This window comes from Pleurodeles waltl, chromosome 8 (genome assembly GCF_031143425.1).
Source record: "Pleurodeles waltl isolate 20211129_DDA chromosome 8, aPleWal1.hap1.20221129, whole genome shotgun sequence".
Classification (NCBI taxonomy): domain Eukaryota; kingdom Metazoa; phylum Chordata; class Amphibia; order Caudata; family Salamandridae; genus Pleurodeles; species Pleurodeles waltl.
In genome coordinates, this window is record NC_090447.1 from 569492449 (window position 1) to 569512143 (window position 19695).

At 46.9% G+C, this 19695-nt stretch overlaps 1 protein-coding gene across 1 annotated transcript in view; it reads right to left on the minus strand.

Moving 5' to 3' along the window:
- The window catches only part of LOC138249540 (steryl-sulfatase-like), a 711979-nt gene that overhangs the window by 355233 nt on the left and 337051 nt on the right, over positions 1-19695 (minus strand). Inside the window, exon 4 of the mRNA XM_069203489.1 lies at positions 6110-6232. Within this exon, the coding sequence (XP_069059590.1) occupies positions 6110-6232 (123 nt within the window). The remainder of the gene's footprint in view (positions 1-6109; positions 6233-19695) is intronic.

Below are 19695 nucleotides of genomic sequence, written 5' to 3' on the forward strand. Positions count from 1 at the left end.
TGAAAATGCCACTTTTAGTAAGTTGACATGTTCTTATCCTCAATCATTTGGTGCGTGCTGTCTGCTTCTGGGTCAAAGGACTAAGGGGCATATTTATAAGCCCCTAGCGCCAACTTATGCCACATTAGCGTAATATTTTTTTTACACTAATGTGGCCCAACAAGGCCAAAATCCTAGCCCTATATTTACAAAGTGGTGCAATGCATGCATTGCACCACTTTGTAACCCTTTGCACTATATTATGATTGCACCACGCATAATGTATGCAAAGGGGATTTTGCCCCGTTAGGGGGACTGAAAAAATGTCACAAGGAAACCTAAGAGATTTCCTTGCGTCATTTTGTACGGCACTTTTAATGTCTGCTCAGAGCAGGCAATAAAAGGGGGCTTCCATTATTTTTAATGTGTCCCTGTGTCTAACAGGCCTTTAAAATATCATTTAACTGTGGAGTCAGTGGCACAAGAGTGTAATGCTGCAGGTTGTTACTAGATGTCACTGTAGAGTCAGCAGCAGAAGGTGCAGTACCACTGGTCATGGCTAGATGTCCCTACAGAGTCAACAGCAGACGGTGCAGTACCACTGGTTATGGCTAGATGTCCCTGTGGCGTCAACAGCAGAAGATACAGTACTACTGGTGGTGGCTAAACTTCCCTGTCAAACTGCAGGACTGTCAAAATACTATTACAAACAATGCACTTATAACAAAAATTCCTCTCAGCTATAAAAACTAAAGTTTTAGCTATGAGGAAATTTAAAAACACATTAAATGGGGGAAGAGATCACAATTGTTGCCCCCCTCCTCATCTACTGTGACCCACAAGATTGCCCAAACAGAAAGAACACATATTTATACATTTTTAGGCCAAAGATGGCTGTCATAATACTAATACAAAGAATGCCCTTAGAACACAAACAGCTCTGGACAACAATAAAAATAATAATAATTAAAAGACACATTAAATAGTGGAAGAGGTTATTATTTGTGGGCCCCCTATCACTTAGTGTAACCCACAAGATTGCATGAACCGAACCAGCACATCGTTTTGAATGTTTTGGGGGTGGTTCCATTGCACTAGGACAACCACAGGCTGAGTTATGGGCACACATGTGTTGTAAAATAAATGCCTGCAAAGCACTATGGGGTGGGTTTCCTTGAATACATGAAACCTTTATTAGAAATAAACTGTGTCCGTTCATTAGCAGAAGGTGAAATAACGCTGGCAGTGGCTAGATGTACCTGTAGAGCCAACTAAGTTAGTAATTACACAGTTGCAAGCCAAGCAGGGCTGTCAGAATACTATGAAAAACAAGGCCCTTATAACGCAAACTCCTCTCAGCTGTAAAAACAAATGCTTTAACTATGTAAATGTAAATGTAAATGTACATTTTGCACTTGTATAGCGCACTACTCACCCGTTAGGGTCTCAAGGCGCTGTACTCAAACCGCTATGGAACCCCTCCTGGCTTTCCCCTGTGAGGTGCCCACTCCTGGGCACCCCCAGGGTGAAGCCAGGCATCCAAGCGCTGTTGGGGCCGTTGTGGAGATTAAGCAAGCTATTGCCCAGAGTTGCAGAGTGGGACCCATTAATTAGATTAGGCACCGATGCGAGAATTATCTGGTCCAAGGGAATTGAGCCCAAGACCTGCCGAAGCGGGACTTGAACCCTGGTCTTGAGCCAGATCTCTGCCTATGAGAACATTTAAATGCCCATTGAATTGTGCAAGAAGTTATTATATTTTGTCCTTCTCTCATGAAGTGTGACCTACAAGATGACCTGAACAGAAAGAGTATATCATTCAAAATATATTGGTGGTAGCCCCATTGCCCTAGGACCATCAAGGCCGAGTTATGACCAAAAAAGATTGCTGTAAAAGGAATGCCTGCAAAGCATTATAGAGTGCGTTTATGTGCATACAATACACATTTATTCGAAAGTTAGATGTCAAGCAATAATCGTAGCTTGGAACAATTATCAGTCTTTCATATCATGAATATTACACAATTGCAAGGATATTAAAGTAATATGAGAAAAAAAAACTCTTATAAAACAAACTACACTCACCTGAATAAAATAAAAGTTTTAACTGCCAAAAAACCAAAAATTAGCACACAGCAACTAGTGGTAGAGGTTATGATTTATGGGCCCCCTCTCACCTAGTGTGATCCACAAGATTACCTGAACGGAAATAGCACATTGTTCGGAATGTTTTGGGTGTGGTCCATTGCACTAGGACCACCACAGGCTGAGTTATGGGCACACGTGTTGTAAAACAAATGGCTGCAAAGCATTATGGGGTGAGTGTTTGTTCATTAGCAGAAGGTGCAATACCACTGGTAGTAGCTAGATGTCCCTGTCTCATTAGCAAAAGATACAAAACACTGGTGCTGACTAGGTGTCCCTGTAGAACCAACTAAGTTAGTAATGTCTTGGAGAAATTATCCTTTTGAGATCAAGCATCGCAAATTACACATTTGCAGGCCAAGTAGGCCTGTCAGAATACTATTACAAACAAGACCCTTATAACCACAAACTCCTCTCATCTGTAAAAAAAAAAAATGTTTTAACTATGAGAGAATTTAAATGCACATTGAATGGTGGAAGAAGTTATGATATTTGGAACGGAACTGGTATATCGTTCTGAATGTACTGGTGGCAGTCCCATTGCCCTGGGACCACCACAGGCTGAATTATGGACAAAAATGCATTGTAAAACAAATGCCTGCAAAACATTATGGGGTATGTTTCCCAGAGAGCAGTGAATATTGTAGTATTGCCTGTCCGCCTGAGCCAAGAGAGCCGCTGTTGAGGATTCATTCCTAGGTCGATTTCAGGAGATATAAAGCAACAAAAAAGAAGTACAAAACACAGGTACACCACAACTACTTGTAATTACTGATTATGTAAAGTAGGGACCGAGTGATAGGCAAACGTGGAAAACGAACCAAGTGCGTGAACACGAGTGCTTACTGACAAACATGAGAGACAGGAAACAAAGAAAAATAGTCCATCCAAACAACAGAAAAACATTCCAGGCATAAGTAAACTGTACTTGGCCGGTGCTCCTCAGCCAAGTACAGGAAAATGGTATCAGCTGCCAACCTACTTAGGAGGCAGCACAACAAGAGTGACACTGCCTTTAACCTATTGGAAGTGGGAGACAGGTGTGAGTAAATGTCACCAACAGGCCGGTGGTGAAAACAAAATGGGATCACAACCACGGCAAAAACAGACAGCCACTTTAACACTCCGATCACCACTGCCGTAGCAACAAACACTTCGGCGGTCACCGCCAACAGACAGGCGGAGGACAGTGTACCGCCCACCACATCAAAACCCGCCTATCCGCCAGCTTTTCCGGGGCGGTACCAACTCCATCAAAAGCACGGCGGAAACAGGAATTGGAAGGGAAACCACTCACCTCTCGACACTCAACGAAGAACCAGGACATCATGGAGCCCGATCTACAGGTCCTGCTGAGGCCTCCTCATCTACCAGGAATACAAAAGGCGGTGGTGACAACCACGGTGAGTGCTGCACCTAGCACATAGAGGAGGGGGGAGAAAAAAGAGAGTGACACACACACACACAACACGCAACCCACCAACCCCACCCTCACCCCCAACACCATACACACAAACACATGCAGCAACATTACATTTACACCCCGTAACCCCCTAGAATTACGCAAGGACAAAAGGAGTTGAGGTAAATCATTGATATTTTAGAAATAGCCAGATGTACATAACAATTTGTGAAACAGTATTTACAAAAATATACAATATGTACATAAGGCCGTACATTGTCCATGAAAAATGTCTGTGGGCCACTGGGCCAAAAAGTCATGGGCCAAGCCCACACTTGACTCCTGCCTCAATACGGAAAGAACACTGCAGGGGTATCAGGTCGTAAACACACAGGCACCTCAGGGGGACGGGGAAGTGGGAGGGACCTAGCCTGAAGGTGGAATAACGCCACTGTTCCTCGAGTGGGCTCCATGCCCACTGCGATGTCCTGGGGAGTGCAAGGCCACAGTCTCTCAAGTCTCTCAAGTGGGTGGTTTGCCCACTGCATGGTCCTGGGGAGTGCAAGGCGACAGTCTCTCAAGCGAGTTATTTGCCCACTGCTTGGTCCTGGGGAGTGCAAGGCCACAGTCTCTCTAACGGGTGGTTTGCCCACTGCTTAGTCCTGGGGAGTACAAAGCCACAGTCTCTAAAGTGGGTGGTTTGCCTACTGCTTGGTCCTGGGGAGTTCAAAGCCACAGTCTCTAAAGTGGGTGGTTTGCCCACTGCTTGGTCCTTGGGAGTTCAAAGCCACAGTCTCTCTAGTGGGTGGTTTTCCCACTACTTGCACTGCTTGGTCCTGGGGAGTACAAAGCCACAGTCTCTAAAGTGGGTGGTTTGCCTACTGCTTGGCCCTGGGGAGTTCAAAGCCACAGTCTCTAAAGTGGGTGGTTTGCCCACTGCTTGGTCCTGGGGAGTTCAAAGCCACAGTCTCTCTAGTGGGTGGTTTGCCCACTACTTGGTCCTGGGGAGTGCAAGGCCACAGTCTCTCAAGTGGGTGGTTTGCCCACTGCTTGGTCCTGTGGTGAGCAAAATCACAATCTCTCAAGTGGGTGACATCTTCCACTGGTTCTGGAGGGGGTTTAGTGCCCAGTGTGCTTTATCCTGCCAAGGATTTAAGTACAGTCCTTCTCACTCCCAGATATGAGGCAGCAGGCCAACACAGCAAAGCAGTGCAGAAGAGTGGCAGTCCCTCTTTGGCAGCACAGCAGTCCTTCTTCCTGGCAGAATGTTCTCAGTTCCAGAAGTGTACGGATTTGGTCGGGCTTGGGGCCCAGTGCTTATACCCAGTTGAGCCTTTGAAGTGAGGGGGACCTCAAAGAGAGGCTTTTGAAGGGCAAAAGGTCCCAGCCCTTTCTTCCCGGATTCCAGACATTCTAAAGGAGGCTATGCAGCTCTTTGTATGGGGACAGGCAGAGCCCTATTCAACTATGAGTGCCAGTTCCTCCCTCCCAATTAGCCTAGGAAGGCCCTTCAGCCTGGTGATGGGTCATCAGAATGTAAATGTCACACCGGAGCTCCCTTTGTGTGTGACTGTCTAGCGGAATGCACAAAGCCCAGCTGTCACAAACCCCAGACGTGTATTCAGAAACAGGAAGAAGCACAGAATGGTTAAAGTAAGAAAATGCCAAATTCCTAAAAGTGGCATTTTCAGACTTACAATTTAAAAAACAACTTAACAATAAGTTGTGATTTTAAATTGTGAGTTCAGAGACACCAAACTCCAAATCTCTATATTTTCCCAATTGGAAGCAAAACTTAAAGGCTGCGTCAAGGGAACCAACCCCAAGGTTAAACTATGGGAGAGAATGGTCTTGCAGCAATGAAAAACTAATTTATTAGTTTTTCACTACCAGGACATGTTAACCTTAAAAGTACATGTCCAACTTTTTAAATACACTGCCCCTACCCTTGGGGCTAACTAGGGCCTACCTTAGGGGTGACATATATGTAATTAAAAGAAAGGTTTGGGTTTGGCAAGTGTGTGCACTTGCAAGGTAGAAAAGGTAGTGTAAAACTGCACTCACAGGCTCTACAGTGGCAGGCCTGAGACATGTTTAAAGTGCTGTGGTACTGTAGTGGGCGGCACAATCAGTGCTGCAGTCCCACAGGTAGCATTTAATTTACAGGCCCTGGGCAAATATAGTGCACTTCACTAGGGACTTACAAGTAAATCAAATATGCTGATTGTGAATAAGCTATGTTGTTGGAGAACAGAGCACCTACACTTTAGTACTGATTAGCAGTGGTAAAGTGCACAGAATCCTAAAGCCAGCAAAAATGAAGTCAGAAAAACAGGAGGTCGGAAGGCAAAAATTCAAGGGAAACCACACCAAGGACGCCAGGTTTAACACTTTCCATCCCCGGATAACATTGCTTACATGGAAAACCAAGCCACAGATTGGTAGAGAGAATTATGGTATGGTTATGAAACTATGGTGTCAGATCAAAGTATATTCAATCAGTCTTGAACAGTAATGGTATTTTCTTTGCACTACAGTTTTCAGATAGGGGCTGTGGTGTCTTCCACAGGAAATGGTACATACCAATGAGTCCTGTTGAATATCCTTCTTTTTTCAAAAGCTTTGCAAATGTTACTTCATCAGCAGGAAGACCACCTGAGGCAGCAGAAAATATATATACACCCATTTTTGAAAGAGATGCCATTCCTGAAATTAAACACACAGATATCAGGTGAACAGCGCTACCATGTTTTAGAAAACTTTTCATGTTTCTGTAACCATATATCAACAATGTAGTTTTCATTTATGTTCAAATGTATTTGTTATTTTATGTTAACATATAATGTAACCAAAGCTGTACGTTACCTAACAACATTGATGCTGAAGCCCTGATATACAAAAAGTTAGCATTTCATTTATTAACAGGTCATGTTATTTTGTATTTAAAGTATGAGGTACATCCATCATGCCAATGTTAGTTAAAAGCATGTATCTATTTGTTAAATTACTGTCTTTGTCGAAATTCAGATATTACTTTTCTCCAAACCCTCTCTTTTGTTTGTTCTAAAATTCACTTAAAAATTGTCTCTTTTTTTATTTTTATAAAAACATTTTATTCTTTATATTGGTGCCAAAAAACGTACAGCAACAAAGCTCAGGCCTGAAGGGCCCACATTAAATCACCAATCAAGACACATATTGCAAGCAGAGTTATACACATTGAGCCTATTATGAGGAAAGGGCCATTCATCACCTCTCCGCAGTCTCAGTCTACTGTTCCCTGAAACTGGCCCATGTACTCCAGATTTGTTTGTACTTCTGAGGAACCCGCCACGCTTTGTACACCGGGCTTTCCATCACTGCAGAGGAGTCTACTCCTCTAACCCATTTGTGCATTGGCGGAGCCTGCAAATCTCACCACTACCTGGCCAAGTCTCTCTTGGCCACCATGTATGCTGTAGCATTTAAGGAGTCTGTGGCTCTAGAGTTCCTCACTGTGTCCATGATCCCAGCAAGATATTGTTGGGGTCAAGAGCTAGGTATATACCCACCACTCGGCTAATCTGGCTATTGATTGCAGTCCAATATGCTTGCACCGCCGGGCAGGTCCACAGTACATGGTAGAGGGAGCCCGGAGAATAACTGCAAAGAAGACATGCAGGGTATTGAGCACGTCCCATGCGCCGGATATGCTCCGGGGATTAGTAAATATCATAAAAATACTAGATTAAGCCTAAGCACATAGATATATCAAGTGTTCTCAAGACCATTTTCACCTCCGCCTACTTGTAATCCTCAATGGTCCACACGCCTCCCTCCCACTACCCTCAAGGTCCCCAAGGGGTCTGGTGTTGGTGGCTAGTGATTTGTACAGTGTGCTTAGATGCACCTTCAACCAACTCGTCAGTGATCATTTTGCATTCAGTCAGGTCGAAGTCGGGGATAGCCTCCAGTTTAACCTTGTAGCACTCCAGAGCATGTTGCAATTGAAGGTAACAAGAAAACAAAGATAAGTGTAGATGGAACTAAGCTGTCAGTTCTTGGAAAGTCCACATGTGCTTGTCCCTCCAGACAACTCCCAGTGCACAGATACCAATCAAATTCCACAGTTGAAGCCCCACTGGGCCCACTGTTTCCACCAGCCACATCCCATACCAAAGGGGAGTTGAGCCTGTGAGCGTGTGTGAGAGAACAGGGCTGATTGCAGAGGCCCCCTAACTTTTTGCACCCATTTTCCACTTTGTGCTGGTGTTTTCCTGACTCTGATGGTGCCCTGGGTACTGCTAACCAGTCCCAGGGCCTGTGCTCTGTGTAAAATAAGTATGCAAATTAGGCTAATTATAATTGGCTAAGTCAACCTACCTATAAGTCCCTAGTATATGGTAGGGCATGTAGGTTTGGGGACTACAGCATAGGTAGTGCACCCATAGGTGCACTACTGACGTGCCCAGTGTCAATTTAAAGGCAGGCCTGTCTTGCTGGCTGCTTTTAAATTAAAGTTACATGCAAATTCGACTTTGGAATAAAAAGTAGTTCCAAAGCCGTAAACTACCTTATTTTTACATATAAGTCACCCCTAAGTGCCCCTAGGGCTGGGTGCCATATAGCTATAAGCAGGGACCTTATAAAAATAGTTTTATAAGGCCTGGTGAAGTAACACAGCCAAATGTGTTTTTCCCTCATTGTAGTGAATGGCCTCCATAGGCTAGAATGGGGAGACTTTATTTTAATTTTAAAAGTCCCCTTAAGTAACAGATACCAGAAGGTTGGTATCAAATTCGTTGTTACAATAAATCCCACAACTTCCAGTTGTTGGATCTAATATAACTTGTTCAGGTAAAGAGTTTTAAACTTTACCTGAAAAGTTGCCTACTTCAGCCCTGCAATGTTTTTGCTGCTGTGCTCTGATAGGCCAGCCTCTGGCATCCTTGCCAGGCTGCCTTGATGAGGTGTGAAGTGGCCTGGCTCCACACAAAGAGATGTGCCTGGGGGAGGAGATCTCCCCTCAGCAGATGGTGAAACAGGACGGGGGATGGCTGCCAAACTGGTCTTCAAAGGCAGAGAAGGACATTTGGAGCAACCCAGAAACACCCTCACATCCTGCAAACCCAGGCAATTAGGTGCCCCCTTGATTAGATTAGGAGAGGGCAGGAGAGGGGTGTGTTTAGGATGTTTAGCCACATCAGTGGGTGGGCTTAGCCAGATGTAACCTCCAAAAATCACTTTCAGCCATGATGGATTTTTGAGGAATGTTGCTCCCTGGGATTGATTTTTGCCACACTTCCCAGGAAGTGGTCATCACAGGGGGAAGGACCCTGCCCCTGATTGAAGAACCAGGACCCCCCGGTTTTTCACCCAGGTGCAAGGATAAAACTGTCAGACCTGCACCCACACCTCAGATCCCATTCAGATTCCCACAAGGAAGAACTACAGGACTGCCCTGCTGGACCCCTGACCTGCACCTGGACACTGCACTCTGGAGGACTGCACCAGCTGCACACTTGGGCTTCACCATTAAAAGGACTTTACATGTCTTCTACTGTTTGAAGAAGGGACTCCCTGTTTGCTACAGGTACAAAGGAGCTGCCCAGAGTCCCCTGCATCAAGTCCTGCAAGCAGAGCCCAGCTGACCAGCATCCAGTGGCCATTTGAGGATTCTGACCAGGTGCATTCTGGAAATTGTAGTCCCAACTCCCAAGGAGCAACTCAGAGCTTCCGGAACCTTGGATCAAGTTGTGGACACTTCAAAGACACAAAAAGGACCTCTGGAAGAAGATTCAGAAGTTTGGAGATGTTTGGAGCAACTCCATAAGTGGAAGAGGTGCATTGTGGGAGTTGTAGTCCCAGACCCCAAGAGGCACCCCATAGCCTCTGAACCCTTGGCTGGCACTGTGGACCACTTTCCTGAACCAAACACTTCTGAAAGTAATTGTGAAAGTGTTACCTCGTGGGTAGCCTGAACTCTGGACTTTGTTCCTTTCCAGTGTGACCTTTTTTAACCCTTTGATCGCTAGTTGCTTCATTGCACTAGAAAGCATTAATTCTTTAAAAATTCATTTAGTCGGTTCCCCTTATCCGATTTTATTTGTTGTGGTGTAATTTTAAAGATAAAAATATAATCTATTTTTATAAAGTGATTTTGGATTTTTGAACTGTTTCCTGTGTTTTATTTAATTACTGTTTTGTAATATTTGAATTCTTTACGCTTAGTCTCCTAAGTTAAGCCTTGTCGCTCGTTGCCAAGCTACCAAGGGTTGAGCTGGGTTCAATTTACTGAGACCTGACTGGACCTAAGTGGATGTTAGTGGCCTATTGCTGAGTGTAGGTACTTACCTGCCCTTCCCAATAACCCATTTTCCAACAGCGTGCCATACCATTTCAAATGGTGAAGCACCAGAAACCAGCAGCAGACTGGGACTTGCGTAATAGATGTCTAGGAGTGTTGGGTGCCCAACCGTAGGCAAAGAGAGTAGTCCATGTGGATGGAGCAAGGTTATTTCTAGCCTGTGGGCCGAATCTCCCCTATCCCTCCGAACCAGTTCTTAACGTTAACTAGTTGTGAAGCCCAATTATATAGCCGAATATCTGCCCATAATAAATTAGAGATATACTCCTGCAAGTCAATCAATCAATTGATCTTTATTTCGGCCAATTTGGCCATAAAAGATGTACACAAAAAACACATGTATGAACATATAAAACCATCAAGGAAAAGTAAACAGGAAACACATCAGATAAAAGACCATACAATTAAAATAAAAACTTAAAGTTTAGATAGGAGCCTGCAACTTTAAAATACGGGTATGAATATGCCAGACATTGGTAAGGAATTTGGCTAGTGCAAACACAATTGGACCTGAAACATCAGTTTTTAAAATTCTGTACACCGGGAGGTACTCCCTAAAACCAAGGTTTCTAATAAGTGGTAGGAGCCAATATTTCCTGGCGGCCTTGTAAGTTGGACAAAACAAGACCACATGCAGATCGCTTTCCTCTGCTCCCACACATGTCGGACATAGCTTGGTAGATGGCAGTGTTGACCAGGAGCAGGTGTAAGATCGCAGAGGCAATGTGCCATATCTCCATTGGAGAAATAGCTTCCTGGCCAGCACAGGAGACATAGCATCCAGAACCCTCTCCAGGCGGTATGAGTCCTTGCTTTGCGCGAATACAGATGTTAATGACCCCTCATTCTTGCAGTCTAGGGCCATAGCTAATTTCTGCTCGTGGTAAGCACTGACCAAAGCTCTTCGTGGGATCCTTAGTGAGGCGTTAGCTGGATCCGACCACAGGTCAGGGAGGCCCAATTCCATACAGGACTTTTTTATATATTTTATCCACGGGATCTGTAAAGCTTTAGGGTGGGTTAAAAACTCCCTCAGTTCCGCCCTATAAGAAGAGAGTTCTTCGGTGCTCCATAGCCTTCGCCAGAAGACTATGGGTCTGAGACCTAATTCATCTGCTATTGGTCTCAGACCCAGATCCATCCTCAGGGGGAGGAGCGGAGTACTGGACGGGAGTGCTACTATCTGTCTAATAAAGTTGTTCTCAGTTATAGACAAACTGCAGGAAACTGTGTGACCCCACAGTTCCGCCCCGTACATCAGAGCTCCTCTAGCCTGTGCCTTGTATATCTGGATAAGCGGCCCCAGCGGTCGATATGTGGAGCTTCTCATCAACCGAGCAATGCCGCCAGTGGTCTGCACTAATTTAAGATTAACCCTAGTCTGGTGAGTTCCCCAAGACATGGTTTCATTCAACGTTACACCTAGATATTCAAAGGTGGGGACTCTCTCTAAACGTAAAGCTCCCAGTAAGGGGTTCGGGCGTGATCTTGGGGTTGGGTTCATAACCATAAACTTGGTTTTATTAGCATTTATTTCCAACCCCCTATCTGTGCAAAAAGCCACAAGAGAATCAAGGATCCTCTGTATCCCCATGGGAGTTTTGGACAGCAGCAGGGTGTCATCTGCAAACATGATTGCAGGCACCCTGCTGCCATTCAATTTTGGGGCATCAGTGTATTCAGTTCCATTGAGGTGGGCGATTACCCCGTTGACGAAGAGGCAGAACAGGGTCGGTGCCAATACACAGCCCTGTCTAACCCCCCTGTCAACGGGGAATCTGTCCGTTAATTCCCCGTGTTTCCCGCACCTGACCCGGGCGTAGTTATTATGGTGCAATCTCTTTAAAGTTATCAGAATGTCTGGGGGGACCCCCATCTCAGCCAGAACACTCCAGAGTTTCCCTCTGGGCACAAGGTCAAATGCAGCCCTCAGGTCCACAAATATAGTGTATAAACTACCCCCTTCCAATATTGCTGCCCTCCAATAGATAACGTTCAGACGAAAAACCTGATCCACTGTAGAAACTCCCTTTCTAAATCCCGCCTGATACGGACTGAGGGCACCTGTTTCTTCCACCCAGTCCTGAAGCCGATTCAGCAGTATCCTGCCAAACAGCTTCTGTGACACGTCAATTAAACTGATTGGTCTGTAGTTGGCAGGGAGCAGGGGCGAGCCCTTTTTAAATATAGGAACCACCTCTGCCCCCAGCCAAGTACTCGGAATTTCCATGCCACACAAAACTCCATTAAACACTGCAGCCAGATAGGGGGCCCAAACACCGGGCTCCTGCTTGAACAGGTCCCCGGGCAGGCCGTCCAATCCTGGCGCCTTTCTAGCTTTAAGTCCCATTAGTGCTACCTTCACCTCCCCCACTGTTATCAAGTCCCCGCCATACTCTACCAGTCCAGTACCGAAATCAATCTTAGTTTCTCCCTGCTCGGAACTGTAGAGAGACTGGAAGTGTGCCTGCCACACCCCTGCTGCAATGTTTGGTTCTATTGCCGAATGGAGATTCCCCGACCCCCCGTTTACTACTCTCCAAAACATTCGGTGGTCTCTTGTTACGAGGGAAGAGGTAAGCTCCTCCCACTGGTTCTCCTCCCATTCGGTTTTAGCATGGATGACCAGTTTTTTATAAGCCCGTCTACTTTCTCGCAGCTTCTCTCTATCTGTTCCCTCCTTGATGCATCTGAGGAGTTCTCCCTTTGCCTTCCTGCAGACTGCATTGTACCATAAGGAGTTATGTTGTTGGACCCTCTTCTGATTCTAGACCCTGGTAAAAAGCTCAGAGGCCGCTCCCTTTATAAGGTCCTCATGAGCCTGATATAATTTCTCATGATGGACAATATTGCCCACATCGTTGGCTAACTCTCCCACTTTTTCCAAAATGGGGATTAAACCTGCGTAGAGCTTAGAAAGTTTCACTTGGCTCGTAGCTAGTTTATCCCACCTGATTCTTCTCCTGTTATTGTCTAATAGTAGTTCAGGTTTAGACCCCCCCATGGTTGTTATGGAGGCCTTTGGCCCAGGATGGCTAAGATCGAGTTCAAGGGCGTTATGGTCACTATCCAGTCTCTCCACCACCCTAAAGTCCAGGATAGAAGACCAGTTCACTATCTGTACAAGAGCATAGTCCAAGCGGGACTCTCTTCCCACTCTGTTGTACGTGGTTTTGCTTGGTACATCAGACTTAATACGTCCATTGCAGGCTCTAATTCCATGCTTTAGGGTGAGAGCAGTAATCTGCAAAGCCACAGGCGTCCATGCCTTTGGAGAAGGTGCTACAACAGGGGGTACTGACCACCTGAACTCTTCTTCCATGGGAAATCCCTCTACGAGACCGACCAACGGCTCGAAATGGGAATTTAAATCCCCTCCCACTATGTAAGGGATATCTCTTGGCATTTCCGCTAAATATACTGAAAGCTCCTCTATAGTGGGGGATTCACGCGAAGCACCCACTGGCCTGGAGTAAATATTTATCAGGGCAAGTTTCGCTAGGTTCGGCCAGGCTAGTAAAACCACTAGGATATCATCTGATGGCACCGGTAGGCGTGAAGCCTGACATCCTAAGTGGGAAGCCACCCAAGTTGTGAGTCCACCAGAGGGGCGGCCCTTACCCTCCCACCTAGCCGAGATGGAAAATGACTCGTAACCTTGATGGTTATAATCTTCCCTTGCCCAAGTCTCTTGGAACATGCAAACATCCCCGGACTCAATGTAAGTTGTCCAATCTTGGGTGCCCAGTTTGCTGGCTAAACCAGCCACATTCCACCAAATTAGTCTCATGTGCGCTGGAGAAGCCACAGAACAGATTGCAGGGATGGAGTGGGGGGAAGAGCCAGTACCAAAGCCCGAAACTACACCAATTACTCTAACAGGGTCATTTTCAGAAGTGGATTCAGCCAGATCAGGCAGTTTGCTGGGACCATTATCCAAGGTCACAGGATTTAAGTTCGGGTTTGGAGGCAGTCAGTCCACACCATCCAGACCATTCAGACAGTTAAAACGATTATGGTCCAAAAAGGGAGTCTCCGAAGGTCGATAAACTGGACGTGGAGCATATCCCCTATATCTAGATCTTCGTTCCACCCTTGTCCAGTTACCTTGTGACAAGTCATGGTGCAAGAAAATAGGAGGGAAAAAGAAAGAAACTGGCAAAGTCTGTATGGTAGAATCCAGTGATCTATTTGACCCAGCACAAATGTATAGTACTGTTCCAGGGTCTCGAAAAGACACAATGATACAGTCCCCTGCTATTGATTTCCCCGACTTCCCCAACCATGGTACCCTTCTTACCATAATGATCTCATTATTAAGGTGAGCTGGAAGAGGTCTGTTCCAATTCAACCATTTAATGGTTTTCCTCTTGAGTGAGTGATAGTTCTCATTTTCACCCAATTCTAGAGAGGGAACACCAGCCAACACCACCATGAGGCTGTTAGCCTCTGGTGGTAGGTCGGGTCCTCGTGGTCTAGGGGCAGGCTTACCAGGGAGTATACGTTGGAGTGCTGGGCCATCTGTTTCTGATGGTAGGATGTTAGAGTTAGTAGGTAAAATTGGAACTGGGATAGCCATAAGTGGCTGTAAAGGAGGGGCGGCAGTAGTGCCCAGGGGAGGCCCCGTGTGGATCGGTGGGTTTTGTATATTGGGGAAGGTTCCTATTGGTAAAATGGACTCAGTGGTTCTACTCTGTTTGTTGTCCAAAATTTTCAGGGTGGTTAAAGTTGCCTCCAGAGTGGTCAGCCTGAATTCTATTTTCTGCAAGCTCTCGCTAATGGGCAACAAGAGTGATCTAATTAAAGATTCAATGCTCCCCAAAGAACTACCGGGAAATAATGTGTTAAGTGGGCTCTTCCCTTTGTCGCTAATGGAAGCAGTGGTAATAATATTAGTACCCTTGGGGGGAGTAGCCCTCTGCACATTAACTAAAGGCCTATCTAACATAGGTACGGACTTGAGTGACTTTCCAAAATCAGAGTGGGGGATCTTTTTCTTCCCCTGACCACCCCTCATCTTCCTTCTGCGTTTATTTGGTGGTAGGTCATACACCTCTGCCACCACAGTTTGCTTTAGCTTATTAATCTTGATTTTGGCTCTGGTGTGTATTTGGGTGGATAAGTCAACTGCCGAACTACTGGCAACTAATAGTGGAGTGATGTCCGTAGTTTGTTTAGGAGGTGGGCCAGAAATGGGAGAACTATCCCGGAGTAATAGGGGAACATCTTCTTGGGATGAAAGATCCAGGCTGCCATTGATGGAACCTTCCTCTTGGGAGATAGGATAGGGAGTTATGTCACTGAGGGGCCTGTTTTTCATATGTTCAATCGAGCGACGACGCTCTGTCCTACGCATCTCTAAAGAGGTTTCGATTCCCCCATCACCCTTTACCAATTTAAAGTAACTGTCCAGAGTCCCAGTGTTGGCTCCCCCCCCCTTCGCTGCTGTTCCACCTAGGGCTGATGATGGCATACCCAGAACCTTTTTCTTATACCAGGTAGGATCAAGGAAATGCAGGTGGAAGAGAGTGGGCCCAGCCCAGCCTCCTGCGTGCCCTGACGGCCACAGACGGTCCCGCCCTTGTCCCGGGCTTATCCGCGACGCGGAAGTAGCTGATTGAATTTATAAGAGAAAAGTTAAGCTATGAGTGGGGCGGGGCTTGCAGGGAGAGCGGCCAGTGACAGAAGGCGCGGATTAACAGGACCACTGGGAAACGTAGTCCTGTCCCGACGCTCGCAGCCCTGCACTCGCCCAGTCCCTCACTGAAACTGTCCGTTAGTTTTGCACAAGCGGCTCTCACGCCGCAGCGAGACGCCGCAGAAGTAGAGGAGAGTCCAAAGGCAAAAGGCAAACCAGCAGCAAACAGCAAGTCTGACGGTATCCCAGGGAAGTGGAGCTCAGAGGTGGTTTTTCAGGCTGTAAGTGGCGCGGGTTAACAGGACTGCTGGGAGACGTAGTCCTGTCCTGGCGCTCGCAGCCCCCAGGTTTTACACAAGCGGCTCTCACGCCTGCAGCGGGACCCGCGAAGAGGAGAATCCAAAGGCAAACCAGCAGCAACCAGCAGCAACCAGCAAGTCCGACGGTATCCCAGGAGAGCGGAGCGGAGCTCAAAGACCTTGCACGAGCGGCTCTCGGCTAGTGGTAGTATGAATTGTGATTGTGATTGTAATTAATTTGATACCTCTAACAGCTCCTAGTGACCAGCGACATAGTCAATGTATACAAACTTCTTTGAGCTTAAATAATAATGAGTCAATAGCTGCTGACACCCTTCATTGAAGCTGAAGCTTTTGTTCAGATGTTGGCAGTAGATGCTTTCTGTTGTAACAACCTCCAATGACCTCTAGCACTCCGTAATGCCTCACAACGGAGGGAAGACGACAATGATCCCGCTTCACTCTGACATCGAGTCAGACCACGATTACCTTTGGGAGAACAACCTCAGCTTGTTGCTGTGAAGAATAACATCGATAATAATAGGCTTCGACACCTCGCTCTACTTTTGTCAGTAGACGAATTGTGCCTAGCTTGGAGTAAAAAAACATCCGTCAACCTTGCAAATGTTCAAAAAAAAAAAAGTCAGAAAGAAAGAAGCCAGCAGCAATATATATGGATAATGCTGCAACACATATATTAGAAGCCAGGGAGGGACACCATCCTATAAAGTGCCCCATGGCCTGCAATTGAAAACAGTAGCTTAGACTACTCATCTATGTCTCTCTGAGCCCTGGCCACCAGTGGAACTAAGTTTAGGTCACAGTATCTTGAGGGCTACTGTCAAACCCAAATAACGGAAAGTGTCCTCCACAATCCATGGTCGAGCATCCACCCACTCCCGGTGTAACACCCCCAAATAGGTACCAGGGTTGGTTTAATCCAGTAGTCTGCATAGAGCGAAACCCGATCATTTACCCCTCCCCTAGTCAAAGCCACTGAGTCTAGTGTGTATTTTAATAACTCTGCAAGGGGCTCCATCACCAGTGGAAAAAAATGTGGAGCTAAGGGGCATCCCTGCTACATACCACTCCCGATTGGGAACCACTTGGAGAGGGCACCGTTGATGTGAACCTTGGCCCACAGGTCCGTATACAGTATAGACTCCTAATGTTGGAACGGGGGTCCAAAATCCATTTTGTAATAACCCACCAGAAGATCAGGCCAATGCACTGTATAAAATGCCTGTTTGATATCTACTAGATGGAGCACCAGATCTCCTTCCAGCTCCTCAGACTGAGCAAGCACTAAATGCAAGCAACGCAGACAGTGCCGAGTCCCCCTGCCCGGCATTGGGCACTGCTCTGATCAGCATGGACTGCTCTGATCAGCATGGACTACCGACTGTACCACCGCAGCCAGGGGAGTGGCCAACACTTTGGCCAGAATTTGTACCTCCAGATTGATTAAGGAAATAGGATGATATGACCCACACTCCTCAGGGTTTTTATCCAGCTTCAGGATAACCGTAATAGTTGCACCACTAGGGTCCTGCGCGACTCTCTTACTGGTGTATACATTCTTATACCGCGGTCATTCTGGCTTTCCCGCGGGGCCGGCGGGCGACCGCCAGAAGACCGCCGGCCGGCCCAGCGGGAAAGCCCCGTCAACAAGGAAGCCGGCTCAGAATTGAGCCGGCGGAGTTGAAGGGGTGCGACGGGTGCAGTGGCACCCGTCGCGATTTTCACTGTCTGCAAAGCAGACAGTGAAAATCTTTGTGGGGCCCTCTTACGGGGGCCCCTCGACACCCCATACCGCCATCCTGTTCCTGGCGGGCGAACCGCCAGGAACAGGATGGCGGTATGGGGTGTCAGAATCCCCATGGCGGCGCAGCAAGCTGCGCCGCCATGGCGGATTCCCATGGGCAGCGGAAAGTCGGCGGTACACCGCCGGCTTTCCGCTTCTGGCCGCGGCTGTACCGCCGCAGTCAGAATGCCCGGCGGAGCACCGCCAGCCTGTTGCCGGTGCTACCGCCAACCTCCGCCCTGGCGGTAATTACCGCCAGGGTCAGAATGACCCCCTATATGTCCTACCTTATCCATACACTGCACCCTGCCCTTGGGGCTACCTAGGGCCTACCTTAGGGGTGCCTTACATGTAAGAAAGGGGAAGGTTTAGGCCTGGCAAGTGGGTACACTTGCCAAGTCGAATTTACAGTGTAAAAACTACACTTACAGACACTGCAGTGGCAGGTCTGAGACATGATTACAGGGTTACTTGTGTGGGTGGCACAACCAGTGCTGCAGGCCCACTAGTAACATTTGATTTACAGGCCCTGGGCACCTCTAGTGCACTTTACTAGGGAATTAACAGTAAAACAAATATGCCAATCATGGAGAACCAATTACGTACACATTTTAAACAGGAGCACTTGCACTTTAGCACTGGTTAGCAGTGGTAAAGTACCCAGAGTAACAAAAACAGTAAAATACAGCACCAATAATCCAGGATAATGGGCTTGTCCCGCTATCTGGAAGGGGGCTCCTGTGCTATGTAAAGGGCCCGAAAATTAGATGCAGATCCCCATGCCGAACTGCCCTCCCAATCAGTATCTCACCCCCCACTTTCTGCAATTCTATCACCAAGTTGCATGGCCAGTAAATCAGCTTACCTGCCTTGTCCCCCACGTCATATACATGGCCCTGTGAGTGAAGCCAGACAAATTTCACTGTGTCAAAGAGCTTAAGGCGAAAGTCCAGAAGTGCCTGGGCCAGCTGGTGCTGTGCATACTGTGGGAAGGGGTCCCCAGCCAAGAGCTCCAGGTCAGCAATCTTGTTGAGCGCCGCAAACTCCACTGAGCACCATTGTTGCTCTGCCGTTGCTCTGCTGGGGGCCATTTAATTTTGCTGCTTTCTCTGCCCGGCTAGCTCTCCAGCCACCCGCACCTGTTCTTGCCAATATACCCTTGTTGTCCTGGATAAGGTGCTCCTTGCCTGCTCATCGAAGATTACAGGAGTCGCAGGCGGGCAGTGAGAAAGGAGAGCAAGGTGAGTGCATGTCTGCATGATAATTGCCGGATGTTTTGGGCACTGACATGGCGGCAAAGCGATATTGAATCACTCTGCGGTAAGAGGGGGCTCTGCTGCAGTTGTCATCAGTAATTAGTATTGAGATCATTGTAACCAGCAAAGTTAGACTGCTGTGACAAAAGTCAAGTTTTGCCAACAAAGGGGCAAAGTTAAAGGCTGGTGGTCCTAGAGGCGGTACTGTGCCAAGGGAGTTATTAAATTAGTAAGGTGTGGTAGCAGTTCAGTTACTGTAAAACGTAGGGTTGAGACATGGGGTAGTGGAGATGGCCTGGCTAGGTCCAGGTGCGGTATGAATGCTCTTCATATGTTCCACCACCTTTATACACATCACTACTCCCCTACAAGGCAGCAAGACATGCAAAAGCAGTTCTGTACAGATTGCTTCAGATTCTGTGATGTCATTGGAACTAACAATAAGGTCTGGGCACGCTTGTGGGATCCCACAGCAGCAAATAAAGTGGAGAAGAATGAAAACTGGTAAATCCACCCTAACATCTGACTTAGCACTCCCCTCACAGATGCAAAACACCTTCATAATGGCAAGCCAGGGGCACGACTTGATAGAAGTCTTGGGGACCTCACCTAAACATAGGAGTGGTGCTGCCTTTCAACCCTCCATTGTGGATTACTTTGGGTTTCCTGAAAAATCACTTAAAGTGGTTGGAATGCTACCAAATACCGCTAGTACATCTGAGATAAGTCCTTTAGAACTTCATCCAACAGCAAACAACTGTTTAACTTCCCAGGGAGTGGTTACTGTAAGTAGATCATTAACTGAACATAATCCAGCTGGAAATAT